Below are 22,919 nucleotides of genomic sequence, written 5' to 3'. Positions count from 1 at the left end.
CATCCCCTCCGATCCATGCGAAAGAATTCAACACACCCCTATCAAAGTTTAGCACCGCAGCTATCAAAATTCATTATCTCATCTCATTGCTAATTAGTCATGTTACTCGGTAAAAGTAACCTGCAAGTAAATTAAAATACATGTTAAAAATTGACAACAAGTATCCAATATTAAATTTACAAAAAAATAGAACACGTTCTTACGTTTTGAATCTTGTATGGACAATTTCTTGAGTCATGTTTTGCAATCTTTTGGCACGTTTTACACAACCTTCCATCTTTTTCTTCTTAGGCTATCTCCCTGCCAGACTTTATTCTCTTATTTCTCCATTTTGTTTGAGAAATGTTGGGGTTCAAAATTAAAACCTATGATCGAAGCAAAGGTTAAGGAGTTAAACTTAAAATTAAATTTGAATCGCGGTAAAAACAAGTGATAAGAAAATACCTCCGCTACATCAACTTTGTGCTTCTCGTTAGTTGAAGCCACCTCTTTAGTAACTCCTTCTTTAGTAGCTCCTTCAGTGAGAGATTCCTTACACTTGGCAACTCCGATTGACAGCTCATTCATTTTCTCTATGAAAATTGTGTAACTCTCAACATTAGTTGCTGCATCATATGCCAATTGAGTAGCAACCTTAATGCAATGGGAAACTCTTAAAGCCTCCTGGTTTCCATGACCTTTCACTAATCCACCATCAAATACAACCCTGTAAGCAGTGTTTGCCTTTTGTGTCCACCTCTTCAAAATAAAGTGAGCTGAAATCTCTTCGACGTCATACCGCAGAAAAATCTTCAAAAGATGAGCGCAAGGTATACCCATAAACTTGAAATACTTACATTCAAACTCAGCCTCCAGGGTTGTTCTATCAAAACTCACTTTCCAAACATTGGTATTCTGAGGCTTTCTTGATTTCAAGAAATAAGTTCTATTTCCGTTCCTGTCAACCTCCTCTTCAACAATTTTGTAGTAGTTTCTTGCCTTTTCCACCTGAGACTTAAATTTATTAAAAACATTTATTGTGTAGACTTTGCCAGCGTGCTTCAAAAGGAACTCGTTTCTACCCACATTACGACATTTATGTTCAGTGTTGTAATCAAAGTACATTACGACATTTATGTTCAGTGTTGTAATCAAAGTCTCTTTCATGTTTGTCAATCAATCTCAAACTTCTTTTGTTACCATGGACAAACTGCATAAGAGTAGTCGTCAAACTAACAAAGTTATCATAATAAGAGTTCATTGATTCACTCCATCCAGTTGTGTTCATTCCAGCAAAGAAGGTGTCTAAGTGATAAACCCGAACCCAATTTCTTCTTAACTCATACATTTCATTCAACCAACTATGCTCCACCAAATCGTACTTTACCATAAGTGCAGGCCACTTGCTTTCAAAATCATCTATCCTATAGGATTTAAGAACCAAATTTAGCTCTGTAGCAAAGGTGTTGTTTTTATGGTAGACATGCCCCAACTTCTCTAAAAATTTATTTGAAACATGCCAAAAACAATGACGATGCCGCATAGAGGGGAATACCTTAGCAATCGCTCCAGCATCTCCCTATCTTGATCAGTGAGAATCGAAGTTGGAGGCCGACCACCCATAGCTGCAAGCCATGTCTGAAATAATCACACAAATATTTCCTCAGTCTCATCAAGCAATAATGCACACCCAAATTGAATGGACTGCAAATGGTGGTTGACACCAGTAAAAGGGGCAAAAGGCATTTTATAAATATTAGTCCGGTAAGTTGTATCGAAAGATATAATGTCTCCAAAGTATTCATACTGCACCCGAGACCGTCCTTCAATCCAAAAAAAATAACTGCGGTACCACTTGGATCCAATTGAACAACATAGTAGAATTGAGGATTTTCTGCGCTCTTTTGCTTCAAGTAATCAAGTACAGCCGACGTGTCATTTTCTTTTGGTTTCTTTCTTGTGGAAGAATAGTTTTGACACATCTTTGAAGTAAGCCCAATTGCATCCCTAGAGAAAACTGATGCAACTTTTGCCACTGGTAAACCCTCATTATAAAAAATCTCTGTCAGGTTCTTTGCTGCTTCTGGCATAGATTTATTCAACCTCATTGAACCCTTCTTGTATGGAGAAACCAGGCCATGACTATGGTTGTTTTCAACCAATGTAACTGTGTATTTATTGTCGAGTTTTTTCTTTGCCAGTCTCATTCTTGCTCTACAGTCACACCTGACAGTCGAAGTGTTTCTTGATGTTCCTGACATTCCAATAGACATATCTTCTTTCTTGTTATGGATCCCCTCACATGAACAGACCAAAAGACCACTAGAAGGTACGTCCACATGTGATTGTCTCTTATCTGCACTCCTAACACGCGTCTCAAATCCCTGTTGTCGACCATACTCTTTGTAGTAATTCTTTGCTTCCTCGAAACTGTTAAACGACATCCCTACATACGGTGCTTCTAACAACTGTATGTTTTTGTTTGTGGCTTCAATTGGAAAAGAATCCACTAGTACTAAATCGGGAACATCGAAGGCTCCATTCAAAGTCATTGCTGGTACAAAAAACAAACAATTAATTAACTAGAGAAATGTAGACGAGTGCAACTTAGAAAAATTTACTTGCAATCAGTTAATTAGGACAAGATGTTTTTCTACATACGTTAAAAGGGCTCAAATTTTGTCATATAATACAAGATTGAATGAACTTCCCAAAAAGGCAAAAACAAATATGCATGTGTATTAATGGAGAATGACATCAACTGGTGCATGCATTAACGTTGAAGAATGATATCAACTAGTACGTTAACAACCCCATAGACCAATTAGATTTTTTGTTTGATTGTACTAAACATGATCGTCCATATGACCCCAGACCCCATAATTTATAGAACATCCAGTTTTGGTTCAAGTTTAACTATGCATAATTGATAGTAGTTATTAAAACCAACCCCATAACTCAATGCTAACGTTATAACTCTTGAATCGACTTTCGTAACTCTTGCATTGCAGAAATCCATTTAATCCATTTGACAAACTATTTCCATTCAATTATCATTAAAACTAAACTGACAAACTAAAGATAAAGTCAAAAAAAAAAAAAAACAAACAAAAAAAAAAACAAACCTTTTATTTTGTTCTTCGGTGCACCAGAATGAAGAAGAAAGAAAAACGAGTTTTTTCTTGGGCAAAAAAGCGAAACAATGTCAGTTTTGTCCATCTTTTTTACTTGTTTGGTTTGTTAATTATTAACAAATATCTGATCATTAGATTATGCAAGATCTGACGGTTGGCTGGGTATGTCAAGATAGTATGTTAGAATAATCTGTCGACGTAGTCTCCCCCGATAAAACACATTGATAGTATGACAACAAATGATTCCAACAAATTCAAACTTCTTGCAGCTACATACAACATGACAATTTAAGCGATCAAATTGAACAATACGATTTCTCCTCTCCTCTTGGGTAACTTTGTACTCATATACCCCATCATTTACATCACGACCTTCAAGCTTGCAAAGAAGATGCGCTTTATATTCCTCCGCAAACATTTTATATATGACATATGTATAAGAATCAACTACTTGCTTTAACATTGTTGCAGGAGCTAACAACTTCGGCATTGACTTAACCGCTTCGAAATCACTAACTAATTCTGTATGGCGTCGCCTTGCAAGTGCTTTCTCATATTGATTAACAAACTCCATCAAACTATATTTTCTCTTCACAAATTTCTTCAAAAAATTATTGATGTTTTCACTATGTTGTGTAGTAGTCATATATGCACAAAAAATATCTCGACCATACACCAATGCCCATTTTTTGTGTACCTTATATAGGCTAACCAACCAATCATTTTTTACCAAATCAAAGTCTTCCAACATCTTATTCCATCTACTTCGAATTATTCTACTATTTCAGAATTATATTATACACCTCTTCAAAGTCTTGGTGAAGCCGTCTACCTTATATACGTGGGCGAGATGGCTAGCATTATTGAGAAATATGTGCCATAAACAAAATCTATGGATTGTTTCTGGAACTGGAAAAACTTGTGCGATGGCTTTTGCCATTGATGGACACTAATCATTAAATATTGTCTTTGGTTTCTTTCCACCCATAGTCTTCATCCATGTCTCAAATAGCCAAACAAATGACTCTGCAGTCTCATCTATTAAAAAAACACCACAAAAAAAGACACTTTCCTTATGATGATTTACCCTAGGGGTGTAATACGGGGCGGGCCGGGTCAACCGTGGGTCAAACAGTGATGGGTCGGGGCGGGGCGGCTCTAGAGAATACAAATCCAGTGGTCCTCGACGGGGCGGGTTGAAGTGTCATGTCTTAGTACCATCACCCAGCCTGTTGGGTCAGCTTACGGGGCGGGTCATCCGGTCGGGTGGAAATTATCATTTTAACCTAGTTTCACCCAAAAAAAAAACTATCTAATTCTGCAAGTAATATATTTCCAATTCACAACATAGAGAAAAAAATATAATCAATTAATAAAAAAAAAAAAAAAAAAAAAAAAAAAAACTTGAACTTGAACCCAAAACCATATCTATAAATTTGAAACTTTTTTCTCGTGATTTACTATTTATAAATTGATTATTTTCCATAGCATGATAAAATGAAGATGGGAGCAAGGATCTATGGTACAAAACAATAAAATATAAACTAAAAGAATCCGACACTAATACAAGAATGAATGATTCATCTTCTCCAAAATTCAAAAGTTGAATTTGAACTTTTAATATTTGCCCAATGTTCAAACTTGAATATTTGAAATTGATGTTGAACTCATAAGTTTGTGTTCATATCTCTCAAATTCCTACAAAAGTTAAAAGAAAATATAAACAAAATACAAAAATATTATAATTAGAGTCTTGAAATTGTGCGGGTCAACGGGGTTGGGTCAACGGCTTTTGACACGGTGCGGGTCGGGCGGCTTGACAAGTCGGGTTTGAGTATAGAACCTACACCCATAGCCCGACCGCGTAAAAACGGTGGCGGGGCGGGGCGGGTCTATTTTCGGGTTGGTGCGGGTTTGGGTGGCGGGTGAAGACCAGGTACCCTACCGGATGATGGGTCAACGATTTTTTTTTACACTCCTAATTTACCCCTACGAATGGAGCAAACGGGGGGACCATACTTATTTGTTCAATATGTCGTATAAAAAACAACCACATCGCCAAAATGGTTATAATCAATAATGGACATTGCATTAGCCCAAAAGAGATTAGTCACTTGGTTTTTATCGTTGAACATGATATCATAGAAAACACATGAGTTTTTGTTTTTTTTCCTTGTGAAGTAATTCACTAAAGCACTTGCACCACCCAATTCAAGCTCTTCCGCTCGCTTCTTTCAAAGAATTTTTTTGTAATCAACCTGTGTAATCCCAACATTGGCATGTCCTCCAACTTGTTGAACCATGTAATCAAAGCCATCAACTAGTGGAATTCCTACTGCGTTCAAAATTTGATCGAATTTCTCCTTTATGTATGTCTTTCATACTTCGGTGCGATCTCAACATAGGCGCTTTTCTTGGAGTTAGGAGAAGATGATTGTGCTCAAAAGTAATTGAGCTAGCAACCCATTCATCTTCATTTTGTTTAATCATCATACGTGCTTTACAACCAGTTCTTGTTTCTTTATGTTCTCTCACATTCTTAGTTCGATGGTCATTTTGTCTAAAACCATTTTTGAAACAATAAAAAACCTAACTTCGCACTGTCCCATCAGGCCTCTTATAAGAATTTCCTTTCCGAATACCAACCTTCCTTACGAACTCGTTGTATTTTTTAAAAATTATTCCTACGTACACCATATCATTGGCATTCTTCATATTGCTTTCCTCATCTTCTACCATTAATTCGACACTATCTTCAATTTCGTTATATGAGGCTTGCAACGATTCACTCCCTAGTCCCTAAGCTCTTTGTGCTATTACTCGCACCTGAACCGGTGAAATCGTCGTAAATGTATATATTTGATATAGTTATTATAACATTTAATTTGTGGAGAAGAAGAACTATCTCTGAGAATATAATCGATATAATTTATTTTAAGATTGATGAAAATGAAAAATCTAAAAAAACATACTTGTGTCTACCGTTGGACTTTGTGTGTCGAGCGCGAAGATGACTTCGTTAGTGGTTGGAGTTATCATTTGAGAGGTAAGAGTAAAGGGCAGAGGTGGAGTCACCATTTATTTGTTTATTTAGTTACTGGAAATTAAGGGTTTAGCGAAAGAAAATGAAGAGTTAAGTGGGAGGAACACATAAAAGGTTAAGGAAACTCTAGGTGCCACCAAAAAATTCTGAACAGCCATAGAGAACCAGACCCTATAATCAGAAATTATCAGAGCCAGGTTTCGATCCTGGGACCTGTGGGTTATGGGCCCACCACGCTTCCGCTGCGCCACTCTGATTTAGTGATAACAGTTGGCCCATTTAATATTTGGTCAAGGCCCTTTTGGTTTTACTCTGGCCACAAGTTATAAAGTACGGGGTCGATGAATTAAAAAAAAGTTTTCCCCCAAAACTTAATCATATCTATTTTCTCTCTCCACCTTGGATCTGTTTTAGCTGAAAAGGTTTGTTCGATTGATTTCTTGTTTTATTATTATTAGTTGAATTGAATTGATGGGGGGACACGTGTTGTTTGATGCAGGGGAATATCGAGAGAGATGAATAATAATAATAATACACAGCAGCAGCAGAAAAGAAGGAATTTTCAGATAGAAGCATTTAAACACCGGGTTGTTGTGGATCCTAAATATGCTGATAAGACTTGGAAGATTTTGGAACATGCAATTCATGAAATTTATAATCATAATGCCAGTGGTCTTAGTTTCGAAGAACTTTATCGGTATCTATCCTACTTCTTCTTCTTATGTTATTATATAATTTTTTCTTTTCTTTCTGTTGTTCAATATTAGAGATATTAGAGATAGTCCAATTGTTTCTATTAAACATTATTGATGAAGCTAGAGTTGCTACTATCTATCTAAGGCAGCCATCACTCTGAGTCTATCACTGTACAAATTAATTGTCTTTAAATCGCTTGCATTTTTGCAAACACACTCACACACACACACATGTATATAATATACTAGAATTACTGCATAGTGGTGGGGAAGTTAGCGTAGCAAGGGTAGGAGATGAGAGGAGGAGGATGAAAAGAGAAGCATAAGAAGAGACTTCAGTAGGGGAGGGATCAGTATGACATGGTTTATACCACGCTCCCCTACAAGATGAGTTTAGGTGCTAATATTTTGTGGATATGATCACAAAAGGACACTTCATTTGGAAATTTTTTAACCTAGTTAAAAAGTTGTTGACAACTTTGAAATTTTTTTAATGGCCCAAAAATTTCGAGTTTGCAATGATCTTTTGACAATGTTAAACACTATCAATTGAGCTTAAATTTTGGTACTTAATCAAATGAATCTTAAACATAGACACTGATGCACATATACTCCTAAAATGCCATTGCACCCGTATCGGTCGGGTACGATACGGATACGGATATGGTACTGGATACTTCTAGGGTACTGGAATCTCTGAAATAGACCTGATCTAATAGTTCTATTCCGTTGTAATGTAAATTGTTCTCAAGGCTTCAAGTTGTATTGACTTTGACATGTGCTATAATAGTTTTTCACATGTTCCTGACTAACTTTACTCAAAGAACTACTAACATAATTTTCAGAATACACATATATTTTAAAATATTCATATTCACTAGCCGTACCCATAGGCTGTACCTGTATCCTAATATTTCAAAAAAGCCATATCGTACCCGTATCAGTATCTGTACCCGTATCCGTGCATCATAGCATAGACACAGTCTTAAGTCACTAGATAGTAGATCATCATTGTTAAAACAGTGGAAAAAAGTATGTTCAAAAGCCTCAAAGTGCACGCTTCAGACCGTTAGGCTGTAGCCTCACAGTATACATATATAAATTTGTAAGGGTTAAGCCTCAAGGCGCAAAACCCCTAAAAGGCTTAAGGGCCTTGATGCTTAAGTTTCAATTTTTTTTTAGATTGATAGATCATGCCATATCACATAGTTTAATCTCTATCAAATTTCTTTATTAGTGAGCTCTCTTGTTATGCCCGGCCATAAAGGAATAATTCATGACATATCAGCGTCAACTGTCTTTTGGGTTCATGAGATTTTTATATACCCTTTGTTTACCAACCACGACGATGACCTGAGGAAGGGATCTTATATTCTTATTTGCTTCGATTTGTGGAAAAGAAGAAAACCAACTTTTCAAGTTTGTGATACACTATTAACAAAATCACCATAACCTTTTTAAAGGGATTTATTTATTTTGTTGACTTGTAGTTGTTTAACATGTTAATTTATTTTTGAAAAAAAGAATGTGAGTTTTAGTAATGTGCAGTTGTGATTGTTCACCGTGATTTTTGTTTTCTATTTTAGAGCCTGAAGTACATGTTATTGAACATTGAGAGTTATGTTTGACTTTTTTTGTGACTTCTTTGTCCACATAGGAAAGGATATTTTTCATTCTTGAATTAACTTATTGGGTAAATCGCATTATGATTATGAGTTAGTTATTACCATGCGGTACACATTGATCATTTGTTTTTTCTTGTCTAAGCCTAGAACAAATTGCACCATCACTTCTCACACTGAAAAGCACGATCCTGATGTTTGAAATTTTGGTATGAAACTAGGAATGCTTACAACATGGTGCTTCACAAATTCGGTGATAGGCTCTACTCAGGCCTTGTGTCAACTATGACATTGCATCTAAAAGAAATTTCAAAATCTATTGAAACTGCCCAGGGAGGTCTGTTTCTAGAAGAGCTGAATAATAAGTGGGCAGACCATAACAAGGCACTACAGATGATTCGGGACATATTGATGTACATGGATAGGACTTTCATTCCCAGCACCCACAAAATCCCAGTTCATGAACTTGGGCTGAACCTGTGGAGGGACAATATTATCCACTCGGGCAAAATCCAGCCAAGGCTCCTTAATACACTCCTTGAACTTGTTCAGAGAGAACGTACTGGTGAAGTTATTAATCGTGGGTTGATGAGGAACATAGTAAAGATGCTAATGGATTTGGGTTCTTCTGTCTACCAGGAAGACTTTGAAAAGCCTTTTCTAGAGGTCTCAGCCAATTTCTACAGTGTGGAGTCTCAGCACTTTATCGAGTGCTGTGATTGTGGGGATTACTTGAAGAAGGCAGAGAGACGCTTGAATGAAGAGATGGAAAGGGTCTCTCACTACTTGGATGCCAGAAGTGAAGCCAAGATAACTAATGTGGTGGAGACGGAGATGATTGCAAATCATATGCAGAGATTAGTTCATATGGAGAACTCAGGATTAGTGAGCATGCTTGTTGATGATAAGTATGAGGACTTGGGAAGAATGTATAACTTGTTTCGCCGGGTCCCTGATGGGCTCTCAACAGTAAGAGATGTGATGACTTCTCACATAAGGGAAACTGGCAAACAGTTGGTCACTGATCCAGAAAAGTTGAGGGATCCCGTGGATTTTGTCCAGCGACTTTTAGATGAAAAGGATAAAGATGATAAGATCATCAGCTTGGCCTTTAACAATGATAAGACTTTCCAGAATGCTTTAAATTCCTCCTTCGAGTACTTCATCAATTTAAATCCTAGGTCTCCTGAATTTATTTCATTGTTTGTGGATGACAAGCTGCGCAAAGGCCTGAAAGGGGTAAGTGAGGAGGATGTGGAGTTGGTCCTCGACAAGGTGATGATGTTGTTCAGATATCTGCAAGAGAAGGATGTATTTGAGAAGTACTATAAGCAACACTTGGCAAAACGTCTTTTGTCAGGCAAAACCGTCTCTGATGATGCAGAAAGGAGTCTGATAGTTAAGCTTAAGACTGAATGTGGCTATCAATTCACATCCAAATTGGAAGGCATGTTTACGGACATGAAGACCTCTCAGGACACAATGCAGGGTTTCTATGCAAGTCATACTGCTGAACTGGCAGATACCCCTGCCCTGGCTGTCCAGGTCCTTACTACGGGGTCCTGGCCGACTCAGCCAAGCAACACTTGCAACCTTCCTGCTGAAATTATGGGCGTGTGTGAGAAATTCCGGATGTATTATCTAGGGACTCACACTGGCCGGAGATTGACTTGGCAAACAAACATGGGAACTGCTGATCTGAAAGCAACCTTTGGGAATGGGCAGAAGCATGAGCTCAATGTATCGACATATCAGATGTGTATCCTGATGCTGTTCAACAATGCTGATCGGCTATTATACAAGGAGATTGAGCAGGCTACAGATATACCATCCTCTGACTTGAAGAGATGTTTGCAATCCCTTGCTTGTGTGAAGGGAAAGAACGTACTTCGGAAGGAACCCATGAGCAAGGACATTGTGGAGGATGATGCTTTCTTCGTCAATGAAAAGTTCACCAGCAAATTCTACAAGGTAAAGATAGGTACTGTGGTTGCACAAAAGGAGTCGGAACCAGAGAAGCAGGAGACCAGGCAAAGAGTGGAGGAAGACAGGAAGCCCCAGATTGAAGCTGCAATCGTGAGGATCATGAAGTCAAGAAGGGTCTTGGATCACAATAACATTGTGGCCGAGGTCACTAAGCAGTTGCAGTCGCGGTTCCTGCCCAATCCCGTTGTAATTAAAAAGCGGATTGAGTCCCTTATTGAGCGAGAGTTCTTGGAGAGGGACAAAGTGGACAGAAAATTGTATCGATATCTTGCTTGAAGAACAGTTTATGTCTTTCGTTTTTTCTCTGTCAGGTTAGACTCAGCAGGTGTAATTGTATTCTTCATTTGGCAAGTGCTAAAGTATCCTTGATCGACTCCAGCCCATAAAAGGTTGTGTGTTTGGTTGCTCATTTACCCCTATTGTTTCTTCCACTATATTTTGCTTTTTAAAGCTGGATTCAGTGTTTCGTTTATAGTCTTTTGATTGTTGCATAGAATTTCATGGCCTTTAATGTGCTAAATCATTTTGGGGCAGTAGTGAAACGCTGTAGAGAAAAAACTATGGAAGTGCGATTTAGATGAGCAGGTATCCCGCGTAACAGCAGATGTATGCTCTGGATTCTTGGTCCATGGGAAGAAACAGTGGTCAGCTCCTTTGGGGTGGAACCTTACTCCTCTCTGCTGCAGTGCGTCCTTTCTTCTTTCCACAAGACTCACGTCGCCTAACACGGCACCAGTGTTTGAGGAATGTGTACCTCCCTACTGTTAATGGACAAAGCCACATGTTATACTTAAATCGATTTTGACTGAGCATATCTCAGAATATCTAGTTAACATCAACATCCCAATTTTTGAATAAACACGACAGAATGTGGATGAAAAACAGGGTATATGCCCCCAGACCTCTTTTGGTAATCTTACTCCCAGACTTCTAGTATCGTCACCCAAAGGTTTTACAAATTTTCCTAGTTGGCACCTGCGTAAAGAGTAATTACAACGTTCCAATTCAGAGAAGAGGTAGATGCCAAAATTGGTCCCTACAGGATAAGTTGATTCTCACAGTTTTTTGGTTCCATATGACAATGGAATTTCGAGTCTCTTTTAAAGATGAGGGAGAGCCTCAATTCCAATGATGCCAGTTTAGCAATTAGGAACAAAGCTTTCTCAGGTGATTCAATAGTTGTTACTTGTTAATTTTCCTTTTCTGCCAACTGGAGAAGTATTCAAATTGTGTGTCAATCCGATATTCCGATGCACCTAAATAGTTCCAAAACATTGTTAACCAATTTGAAATTACAAAACCGCTTGGATCATTTTGAGTGGCATGATCCCACAGGGAGACTTAAAATGGTTGACGGTCCTTCAACTCCCCAGGTTGATGATCAATTCTTTGTTTAAGTAGACAATGCCTTCAGTTTATTGTGATCAACAGGGAAGCAGTTTTCACCATGGAATAATTCTATTAACAAGATCCGAATCTCAGTTGATGGTTCACATCCAGATAGGGCTGCTCATCGAGTCGAGATGTTCGAGAGTAACTCGAGCTCGACTCGACTCAAACTTGCTCATTCAATAATATAAGTTGAGTTTGAGCACATTTTAAAACTCAAGCTCGAACTCGAAACGCTCGCGAGCTACTCGCAGTTCACACTTTACATAGTTATGTTAACACTTATTTGGGATAATTATTTATGTTAGTGTGTTGGATTATACTTACTCAACACATATTGATTGTATTTATAATGTGCACACCTTAAAATAGTTGTTTAACAGTGGTTATTGTGGTATTAAGTTATTTTGATCTTGAGGTGAAATTTAGAATCTATTTGTACTCAATTATCTCTCCTTTGTGGTTGAAGTTGAGCCTATACATAATACAAGTCAAATCAAACTCTAGAGCCTATGATCGAATTCAAATTTATAGTCTAGAAAAATAGGACTCTAGACTCATTGAGCTACTCCAATACTTGATGAGTCGAGCTTGAGCACGAAATAAAACTCGAACAAAATTTGAGCTTGACTCATACTTCAGAGATACACGGGCCGTGCTTGAACACCCTAGTACTCGACACGAGTAGCTCATGACCAGCCCTACATCTAGATATTGACATGCATTTTACCCTATTGAACCATATTCCCATTTTCGTACCTTGCTTACAAAAAAATATATAATTAAATAAACAAATAAAAATTGAAGATTTAGATATGGAATGTTCAATGCTCACTGGATTTTCTCTTTCCCTTCTATAATGTATTGTAGTAGACTAGTAGCCATGTAAAGTTCAAAAGATTGTTGGTATTTTTATTCTCATGAATGTAATACAAACTTAAAAATTTTAAAAATGGTTATTCAATTATCAGCTTTAATACAACTAACTAAAATGCAAACAGATCAAAGGCACTATGCTCCAATTTTGATATATCTTGTATGAGATATGCTTATGAAGCCTTCTTATTGATTTTCAGGATCCGATCTTGTATCTCCGCAAAACTCTTAACATCAGATCCCCACAACCTGTTCATACAGATTAGTAGAATACTTATTACAAAAAACATTACAGTTCTGCATAAACGACTATGAACGCTGTCTCTCTCATTCATTACGATTACTCAACGTTGTACACAAGAAATAAGGAATGTCTAACCATGGGCCCCATCTAACTTGAAAAAAACAGATTCAGTCCAAATGGTAACACGACTGGATGTGGTTCAGGATCAATTTATCCCAGATCAGAGAGTTATCATGGCCATAACTCATCCTACGATACTAAGCAGTTGACCTCATGTGTGTCTCGTAAATCCCAATCTTATTCGTGGTTAAGTGAGGATCAGTTCTTTTTAAACACCTTGACATGCATTGACATCACCATAGCACATGGGTAGAAACAAAGCAATGTTCTGTGAACAAAATAAACTCACCAGCAATCAATGCCCACAGCATTTGCCCCCACCTTATCAGCTTCTAGATCGTCTCCAACATGTACAGTTCGTCTAGCTCCCACTTCAACTCCATCTATAAGTTCCGGCAAATAGAAATGATAGGCAAAGCAAAGAGTCAAAAACAATAACTTGTGACGTGTCTGAAGACCAAAAGACTTCCATTTTCAGGGTATATAATACAATATACAGTAGACAATTTATAAGGACACCTCATTGCATGCAATGATGCAAACGAGCTTAATCAATAATCATACCTAAAGCAGCTTTAAAAATCTCTGCATCTGGTTTTTCATGTCCGACCTCAGAAGATATGATTATGGCATCAAACCTAAACATAATCATACAAGAAAAAGTATTCTCAACATACGGAAACAAAGAAGTACAAGGTGGGAGAGAGAAGAAATGCTCTCATTATATGAAAACAAAGAAGTGGGAAAGAACAAATATCATTGTTCTTCTGAAATTCAAATTAGCTTAATGTACAAGTGACTTTTCATTTATTATTTCAAAAGAGAAGGTGTTGGGAAATTTCAAATTGAGAAATATACTTGTCAATGGATGGACCAGACTAGAGAGATTATATGAACCTGATGGATAAAAAAAAGTTATATCAACTTATGAAAGTGTTGGGAAATAATTAAGCTATGACATTCCAACTTGTCATCGATATAGAACATATCTGTATGAAATCTGAAGCTAGAATGCAATAGAAGTGAGACATTTTCATGAGAAAAGCTAGTATGCAACTAAAATATAGAAATGAATGTGAATGCTAAATGAACTAGGCCCAGAAGATCTAGTTGGGAAGAAAGAAAACCATAAGATTAGTGGAACTTACAGATCTGCAACATTAAGCTCCTTCAAAAGCTTCCTTAGGCGGGTATCGAAATTCGAGACAACAGCCAGTTTAACTGTAGTATCAAATAGTACAAAGTTAGTAACAAGGAAATGTAATTAGTCAAAGTGTTGATGGTACTTGGACTTCTCTACAGTCAGCAATTACACATATAGGGGGAAAAGAAAAGAAAATACTTGTTGACCATAACCTCCAGCATCTCTCAGAGAAGAGATTGCTTCATAAGCTCCACTTGGTAGATGCCAAGCACCACCATTTGCAAAGTACTGACAAGAGAAACAACCATAACTTCAGTTACTACAGTTCGCAAGTTATGACGTACATATGAACAAGTAGGTGAGACTCAGTCCTACTTAGAAACCTTTGCTGCAAAGATCTACCTAACTTATAGAAATGTGAACACCAGGGTCATTGGAAAATGCTCACAAATAAAGTGAAATTTCTTCAATTAAAACTGAAACGAAGAAAAGAGCGTCTTTATGACAAATAAAACTTGCCATGTGGGGATTAATTAATCAAGAAATACGCCAAAAGGGCCACTTTACAATTTTAATCATAGTCTAGGACAACTGGGTTTTGAAACCATTGATAATGAATTTTTTTGGCTTATAACTCCTAGGAAAACCAGATTTCACCTTTTAATTATTAATAAGGACAGATTTGACTTTTTATTTTTACTTTTTCCAATTTTACCCTTCTATGTTTGGTATGCACAGACGTTTGTGCGTACTTCATATACCAAGAGGTGGTATGCACTGACACTTGTGCATACCATTTTCTTTGTGATGCTTGGTATGCACATACGTCTATACCTCGCATACCAAGAGGAGGTATGCTGACATTTGTGCATACCATTTTCTTTGTGATGTTTGGCATGCACAGACGTCTGTGTATACCTCGCATACCAAGAGGTGGTATGCATTGACACTTGTGCATACCATTTTCTTTGTGATGCTTGGTATGCACATACGTCTGTGCATACCTAAGGTGACATACCTAAAGGTGGTATGCCCGACACCTGTGCATACCAGGGTACTATTGTCTTTTTCGGACAAAAGTCAACTATTGTCCTTGAGAATGTTTTTGAAATGAGGTTGAGTTTTTTGGTTCGTTATTTCGGAATTTTGTCATTTTCAGTTTTGTCCCCTTAATTAATACGGATAGTCCAAAATCAGAATCTAGACACAAAGACTTTTGCATGATAGATGTACGTCATAAATAAGAAAGAACGGTTTAAAACAAATGAGTAGCGGAAAGAAACATCACCTCATATACTTCCTCAAAATAGTCATTACTGGAACAACCCGTAGCTTCAGAAACAACAAGTCTCCAAAACTCTCGTCCATCTCCCTGCAAATAGCACAATGATTGAAGACAGCTTGGCTCAAGCTAAATAGTCTATATGCTGATGTTATGTACTTATGTAATATACCCTTCAAGAAGGCGGTGAACATTTCTTTCCTCATTCTTTTCATATGCACTGAAAAAGATAAATTAATCACGCCGACGACATAGCAATCTGGTGAACAAAGAATGGTTTCGTACAATCTTATGTTTTTAGGTAAAACAGATAAATATGAACTGTATCCCCGAAAGAAGGTTAAGAAAACCATGACTGGGACCAACGGCTTTGGGAGAAGACATAACCTTAGTAAGATGATAGACCAGGTAATGAAATCGATTTTCTACTATAGGCTGTGAAAAATGATAGACCTGGTAACGAAGCTTCTCAGGCCATGGAGCAGAAAAAGCTCTTCTAAATCCTTGCTTTATCTCTCCAACACTTGCCCTTAAACCTTCAAAGTGAGGAAACAGGAAAGACGTGTTAGTTCCGTGACACATGGACATTACCTGCATACCTTTTTAAAGTGGACAATCTGAGACTCCTAATTGACGTATTATGTATATACTGAACAGAACAGAAGAATTAGTGAAAGAAGGGCATCGACTGATCAACACGAAGATTAGGAAGGAAGGTCTTATTCACTTTAGATGTGTAAGATGGCTCTTTTTTCAAACCCTTGGTTGCGTCACATATTTTACTTTTAAAATAAATAACTCTTGCACTCTGTTAAAAAGAGAAAAAACATAGCAGCCTCAAAGTGCCAAGCCTCAAAATTATAAAAACTATTGAGGCTATAGGTTTTATCTTGTGGTTGACATGGTCGTAAACTCATGCTCTATGTATGCACCCAATAGGGAAAAAAAAAAAAAAAGGAAGCAAAAACCCCATATGTAATTTCATATCAGAAAGAGAATAATAAACTTTTGTTTATTGGTATACTTGAAGAAGATTTGTCTTCAGAAGAATGTAAAAAGAAATGCAATGAAAACTGGAAGAGATTTGAGCTCCCTAGATCGGAAACAGTGGAAGGGTAATAGGGCCTGACAATGGAAATGTTTGATATCTATCTTATACTGGCTTTTTTTATGGATAAAACGTGATCCAACATTGTCCTTTTAGCCTTTAAGTGGGTTATTGGGGGTAAAATTATAAAATAAACAATAAAAAAGGGAAGAAAAGTCAAATTTTGTTGGTCCTGGGTGTGGTCAACCCTTGCTCCAATTAGGCTTAACTCTTACGCCTAATCCAGTGAAGTGTAAGTCTCACATAATTCTACTGAGGCCTAAGCCTCAGTGTGCCAAAGCCTGAAAAGGTGTGAGGCGTGCCTTTAGGCTTAAGCCTCAGCGCAAATTTTCAACCACTCTTGCACTGCTACTATTTGGTTTCCCCAATAAACTATAAGCATGGTAAATCAGCAAAATGAATTTGTTTATCTCTATGTGAAGAGTTTTGTACCCGTCAATTACTCAATTTTCCTGATTTCTTTAAAAGATGATGGCATTATATGCAACATTTCTGCGTTTCTACTTTTCTACTTTTCTTTTGAGAAAAAGAAGGTTATTTTGTTCCCTGGTTGAAAGAGATGCTTACGTTGCATGAGTTCTAAACGACTGATTTCTGAAAAATAACTACGGAATCTTGTTCCTTAAAGACCAAGTAAAAGACTAAAAGCAACTAGATGACAAACACAAAAACCACCCAACTTTCAATATTCAGTAATTCAGTGCCTTGTGAAAATAATAATGATAAGTTGATAACAATAACGTAATACTAATACAACTAATAAGTACAACAATAAATAATTCAAATTGAAAATAAAAAGTATAATTCTTCAAATTTGAAAAAAATAACACAATTTCTAACCATATTTCGTTCCTATAGCTGCATATGTCTCCTCAACAGGCTTTGCCAACTGCAACAGGGTGCCTCCAGCATCCAACAACAAAGCATCATATGATCTACTGCCTGAGGCTCCATCTTCACATTAAATTATCACATCAGATTATTCATGCAAGGTCACTCTTAAATACGCTAAATTCATACAAATCAAAAAGCACTATAAATGCATATGTTAGTATCTGCTGTAGATATACAAGGAGGGAAAAAAAACAGTCCGTCTTTCTCTAGCTCCTTTTGGCCCGGGGAAAAAAAATTCAAGAGATCAAAGAAAATTGGCAACTATGATTACTCTGAAAGTGGAGAAGCCACCAATACCCAAGTGTGTTTTTTAAGGGTGGAGGGGGAGGGGGAGGGGGTTGAAATGACAATATGTCACGCAGTATGAGGACACCCACAACCTATGTGCCACAAAGGATACACGTGTCACGTAGGGGTTGTAATAAGTGTGGACTGAAATTAATAGCCCCACATCGGCCAAAAACAAGAACATAAGTGGATCTCTACTTCTAACACAGCAACTTCTTCTGCATTCCATCCAGCGTTGTGAAACCACCTAATGATTGCACGCACTATTGATCCTTAGGAAGAACAAAACATGGAGATTCACCATCATGGATTATACTCAGGTGTAGGAGAGGTTAGCTATCGTTTGCTTAGAGGGAGACAGTTCCATTTGGCGGAAATCTATAACTAGAGCTGAGGAGTAGTGGGTGCTTAATTGGGCTGAGTTCTATAGAAGATTTGACTTCTAGAACTTTCTGGCTAGCCTCAGAGACGACAAGAATAGAGAATTTCTAAGAAGACAAGACACCATGACATTGTTGGAGTATGAAACTAAGTTTTATTGATTTTCACGGTTCCTGCAGTGACTGGTGATATGCCTCTGTCACTGATGATCCTATATGTTGCTTCTTTATGAACATACGATTCATTTGCGTATTATAATATGTTCTACTAATGTGTAACTAATAGTTAAACACACAACCTTTATTCGTCTAACTGAACATTAAAACATTGGTCAAGATTTGTTTTTACGCTCCGAGAACATATGCTTTGCTTCCAAATCATCGCAACTAAAAAGGGGACTCACCTGGTTGTCTCCTGTTATATAGAAGTATGTTGACATGTACCAACTACACCACGTTTCTAATAAGTGTGAATCAGTAGAATGTTTTTTGCAATCTCTTAAGTACCAACTCTAAAGATTCTCTGAGCCACAGAACATACAAACAATTAACGATGTTCATTCCAAACATGTTTGTGACACCAAGACATTTATTTACCTTCCTTACATGGAGATAAATCATCATAAAAGTAATCATAAATTTAAGATAAAAAAATGATTCCATAACATAAAGTTTAAAAAAAGACCACTATATAACACTAGTTAATACAGAAAAGAGAAGGTACCTGTATGAAAAGCCAATGAAGAGCGTAAAGTAGAGATATGAAGATTTGCATTGAATGGCTTTACGCATTTGAACAGAGAAGTTGAAGAGCATCTCATTAAGCAAGCTTCCATGAATTTTTACCCAAGTTATAGTGCTTTTTGATTTGTATGAATTTAGCGTATTTAAACTTGAACTGGTATATTTATATGGGCCGTTAAAAAGCCCATAAACTTGAACTGGGTTGGGCCCCCATAACATAACTTGGGTCAAAGCCCATTTCAGTCAAAATGTCAATATCAAGGAACATATTTTTTGATGACTGCACTGTCGGCATATATCAGTGTACCGACAGTGTCTTGACCAGAAAAAAGTGCACCGACAGTACAGTGCCAAACATATGGAAAATGAGTCAGCAGCATGACCATTGACATTAGTTCTAGTCTTCTAGATTTCTTTTAGTTATTAGTTAATCTATAATAACCGCTAAGTAGTTACTATTAACTAAGCTGACCGAAGATTTGTACTTTGTAGTAAAAACTTGTGCATGAAACTATGGAAGATTGTGATATCTTGCTCCTTGGGCCCATCCTGAACTTTTCAAAAAAAAAAAAAAAAAAAAAAAAAAAAATAAAATAAATATATATATATATATATATATACTATTTATGTGTTTTGGTTTTGCTTTTCCAATAATGTAAAACTTTGCTATGGTACTACTCAAATGTATTACTCCAAGAGTGTGTTGTTTTTCTATCTCACTTTATTTAATTAAGATTTATTGGGCTGGACTTTCACTAATTTGAGAGCACCTTATCAAAACTCCCAATTAGAAAGAAAATAAAATCTATCTTCTTCTTCTTCTTCATTAGTTTTTTTTTTTTCCCACAAAAACCCCTATTCAAAAACTTACATCTGTCAAGTGTGGCTTGTGTCATTGATTTGTTGAAAAACTCTAATCTCTCGTAAGTTCTCTATACAACTGTTGAGAGAGTATTTTCAGCTTTACATATTGTAAAGATCGAATTGACTTTGGAATCGTATAAAAGATGAGTGGGTGAATGATTGTCTAGTAATATATATTGAGAATGTAATATTTAAAAACATGGATTTTGTGGGCAATTATGCAATAGTTTCAGAAAATTGATACTCGTTGTGGACACTTGTAATTTTTTTATGTTTGATTTCGAGCTTTTTGAAAACTTTCTTTTTTGGATAATTAATATATACATGTTTAGAATTTTCGATTTTTGGTGTTAAGAATTTTGAGTTGTTTTTTAATGAATTGCATGTTAATTTGCCCACCCTGAACTAAAATTCTGGCTCCACCACTGGTCGACATATATCAGTGTAATGACAGTATCTTTACCAAAAAAAGTATACCGACAATACACTGCCAAACATATTACATATGGAAAATGAGACAACAGCATGACCATTGACGTTGGTTCTAGTCTTCTAAATTTCTTTTAGTTAGTTATTCTATAATAACTGCTAAGTAGTTACTATTAACTAAGCTGACTGAAGATTTGTACTTTGTAGCCTAATACAAAATATCGCGATATATCATGATAAATATTGAAAATTTAGCAAAAGATACATAAATATCGCGATAAATTAAGATATATATACAATTGCAAATATCAGTGATATTTCGATGATATTTATGATATTTATAATATTTTAGGATATATTGCGATATAAATATAAATATATCGTGATATATAAAAAATTATCTATAATATATAAAATATTTGTCGATATTTTAGATATATCTACGATATTTGCATATCAAACAATATAAAATATCTCCAAAGAGTGAGATATATCCACAATACATATCAAGAATTTGAATATCGATAAACACCCCCATATCCTAATATTTTGTACTATGCTTTGTAGTACAAGCTTATGCATCAAACTATGGACGATTGTAATATCTTGCTCCTTCGATCTCTGGAATTCAGATTACATTCCTTGCTTGTCAATACAGAAGTCCCTATATCCTCTGCATTATTTTCTCTTTCAGTTTCAGTGCGTTGTAGTTTTCACTTTAGACTGTCTGTTAAATAAAATTCCAAATTACACATCATGCATGAAATTCATTCAAGTCGTTGGACAATGCAAACTCAGAGTTTGGGATGGGGGAGGGGATTAGGCAGATCCGTACCAATTCATTAAATATTGAAAACAACATAACAATTAATGAAAATAAATGCAAATCCTAGACGCATTATATATGCAAGACAATTAAGATTGCATTTATTAACTTTGGAAATATAGACCATACGTTCTCTTACGGAGGTTAAATTCTCATATTTCCCAAACTACTCTATTAAGTAGACTGAACACCACTTCAACCAAACTTTGATCAGGTATATATAAGGACTTCTTCCTGTTAAGTTAAAATATAGAATCTTCATGTTTTTTTTTTAAACTGTGTTACTACAAAAATAGTATATGACATTAGTCACCAAGAAATGGGTCTCAGCTCCCTGGTTTAGATCCGAGTTCATGTAAACCCCTCCCCTTCGCCCCGTACCATAAAACCTCCATATTTTTTTTATGCCTCGTGATATAAGCTCTCTATTTTCGAGATTATACAAAAATCACGATCTCTTTTTTATCTCTCAATCTCTTTCTACTCATCTTTTACCCTTTGGAGAAAAAATGCTCATTTTCACTTCTTAGTTTCTCTCATTCTATCAATTTCCATCTCCTTCAATCATTTAAACAAAAAAGAACACTAATTCAAATTCGATAGCACACAATTCAATATTGAAATTAGAATAACAAATTTCGGCGACGAAAAAATTAGGTTTGATGAAAAAGAAACATTTTTCAACAATGAAGAAATCAAGTTTAACAATGACGAAACATTGTTTCATGATGAAGAAACAAGATTCTACCATGAAGAATCACTCTCTTTCTCATTTCGATTGATTGTTGTGAATCTTTGTTTATGTTTTATTGAATTTTCTTTCTTCTTCCTAATTTGAATAAATTGGGTTCCTGTGACTATGTAAATTTGTTTTCGCATAGAAATTTAAGTATGCAAATTTATTTGGGAAACATTTTTCAACAATGAAGCCGGACCCCATTGTTTGTGTTGAAGAAACAACTACCATGAAGAATCATACACTCCGATTGACCAAATACCCAAGATGTTTGGAAAACCGGCTACCACCTAATTTGAATAAATCCTTGTAAAACCCCGGATTTTAGCGATTTCTGCTCTTGCAAACACTCGATCCCAAATACCCAAAAACCCAAAACTCCCGATCCCTTCTCTTCAAACACTCTCGATTCCTTCTCTTCAAACACTCTCCAGAAACACTGCCCAAGCACTCAAGCACAGAGAAAGGAAAGAAATGAGTTTGCTACGCTACTTATATAGACGAATTTCAATATCCATTTTTGGTTTTTAAGTTGTTGGTGTCTTTGAAACTATACTACTTATATAGCTCTGTTTCAGGTAACTGTTCTATCTTTCTATCGTTTTTTTGAAAAAAAAATGTTATGTTTGATTCAATTCTTTTGAATTCTAGACACCCATTTTGTTATATATTTTGAGCTATTTGTTTATGCTTCATATGGGGTTATGTGGTTATTTTGTTTTGTTATATGTTTGATTCAATTATGTTTGATTGAATCAATTATATGTTTGTTATATGTTTGAGCTATTTGTTATATGTTTGATTCAATTATGTAGTTGTTTTGTGCATATTCAGTGTCTTCAGTGTCTGGAATATTTGGTTTTGCTTAAAGAATCATCTTGGAAAAACACAATAAAACCTTACATCAATAAAACCTTACATCAAGAAGCCATTGCTTTTTATAAATAAATGATCCAAAACGGTCTGTTTCCTGATAAGTTCATATTCCAATCATTGTTTAAATCATCTTGTGGGAATTTGAGTGTAGGAAACAGTTGCATTCTCATTGTGTGAAATTTGGCTTGTCTTTGAATTCTTATATACATAATACATTAATGTATATGTATTCTAATTGTGGGAGTTTGGTTTTGGCTAGT

General features: G+C 36.1%; 3 protein-coding genes and 1 non-coding gene across 4 annotated transcripts; 1 reads left to right on the top strand and 3 right to left on the bottom strand.

Moving 5' to 3' along the window:
* Window positions 1-102: 102 nt before the first annotated feature.
* Window positions 103-3,759, bottom strand: LOC147480436 (protein FAR1-RELATED SEQUENCE 5-like). The gene is made up of 6 exons (XM_086578655.1): window positions 3,426-3,759; window positions 1,787-2,533; window positions 1,535-1,604; window positions 1,103-1,403; window positions 445-993; window positions 103-120 (listed from the first exon to the last, which is right to left on the bottom strand). The coding sequence occupies exons 1-6, from the start codon at window positions 3,757-3,759 to the stop codon at window positions 103-105; spliced, it is 2,019 nt and encodes a 672-aa protein (XP_086434781.1).
* A 2,582-nt stretch (window positions 3,760-6,341) lies between these two features.
* On the bottom strand, window positions 6,342-6,413 carry TRNAM-CAU (transfer RNA methionine (anticodon CAU)). Its single transcript has one exon. It is a non-coding gene; the product is annotated as a tRNA-Met (tRNA).
* A 10-nt stretch (window positions 6,414-6,423) lies between these two features.
* Window positions 6,424-10,936, top strand: LOC147480434 (cullin-3A-like). Its single transcript, XM_086576749.1, has 3 exons — window positions 6,424-6,578; window positions 6,656-6,853; window positions 8,695-10,936. The coding sequence occupies exons 2-3, from the start codon at window positions 6,672-6,674 to the stop codon at window positions 10,733-10,735; spliced, it is 2,223 nt and encodes a 740-aa protein (XP_086432875.1). The 5' UTR covers window positions 6,424-6,578; window positions 6,656-6,671; the 3' UTR covers window positions 10,736-10,936.
* Window positions 10,937-12,734: 1,798 nt separating this feature from the next.
* LOC147480433 (Haloacid dehalogenase-like hydrolase (HAD) superfamily protein) lies at window positions 12,735-19,056 on the bottom strand. The gene is made up of 9 exons (XM_086580117.1): window positions 18,909-19,056; window positions 17,463-17,576; window positions 15,968-16,050; window positions 15,521-15,604; window positions 14,445-14,520; window positions 14,237-14,309; window positions 13,653-13,726; window positions 13,378-13,471; window positions 12,735-12,973 (listed from the first exon to the last, which is right to left on the bottom strand). Exons 1-9 carry the CDS (start codon window positions 19,018-19,020, stop codon window positions 12,898-12,900), a joined length of 786 nt encoding a protein of 261 aa, XP_086436243.1. The 5' UTR covers window positions 19,021-19,056; the 3' UTR covers window positions 12,735-12,897.
* Between the last annotated feature and the right edge of the window lie 3,863 nt (window positions 19,057-22,919).

This window comes from Coptis chinensis, chromosome 8 (genome assembly GCF_015680905.1).
Source record: "Coptis chinensis isolate HL-2020 chromosome 8, ASM1568090v1, whole genome shotgun sequence".
Taxonomy (NCBI): domain Eukaryota; kingdom Viridiplantae; phylum Streptophyta; class Magnoliopsida; order Ranunculales; family Ranunculaceae; genus Coptis; species Coptis chinensis.
This window is presented reverse-complemented; position numbering and strand designations above follow the sequence as displayed.

Coding starts and splice junctions, on each gene's coding strand:
- LOC147480434 (XM_086576749.1), top strand. CDS start 6,672: ATGAATAATAATAATAATACACAGCAGCAGCAGAAAAGAAGGAATTTT. Junction 6,854..8,694: donor AGTTTCGAAGAACTTTATCG/GTATCTATCCTA, acceptor GTATGAAACTAG/GAATGCTTACAACATGGTGC.
- LOC147480433 (XM_086580117.1), bottom strand. CDS start 19,020: ATGGAAGCTTGCTTAATGAGATGCTCTTCAACTTCTCTGTTCAAATGC. Junction 15,605..15,967: donor CTGAGAAGCTTCGTTACCAG/GTCTATCATTTT, acceptor TGCTATTTGCAG/GGAGATGGACGAGAGTTTTG. Junction 14,521..15,520: donor ATTTTGAGGAAGTATATGAG/GTGATGTTTCTT, acceptor TTCTCTTGTCAG/TACTTTGCAAATGGTGGTGC.
- LOC147480436 (XM_086578655.1), bottom strand. CDS start 3,759: ATGACTACTACACAACATAGTGAAAACATCAATAATTTTTTGAAGAAA. Junction 1,605..1,786: donor GAAGGACGGTCTCGGGTGCA/GTATGAATACTT, acceptor CATGGCTTGCAG/CTATGGGTGGTCGGCCTCCA. Junction 994..1,102: donor CTGAACATAAATGTCGTAAT/GTACTTTGATTA, acceptor AATAAATTTAAG/TCTCAGGTGGAAAAGGCAAG.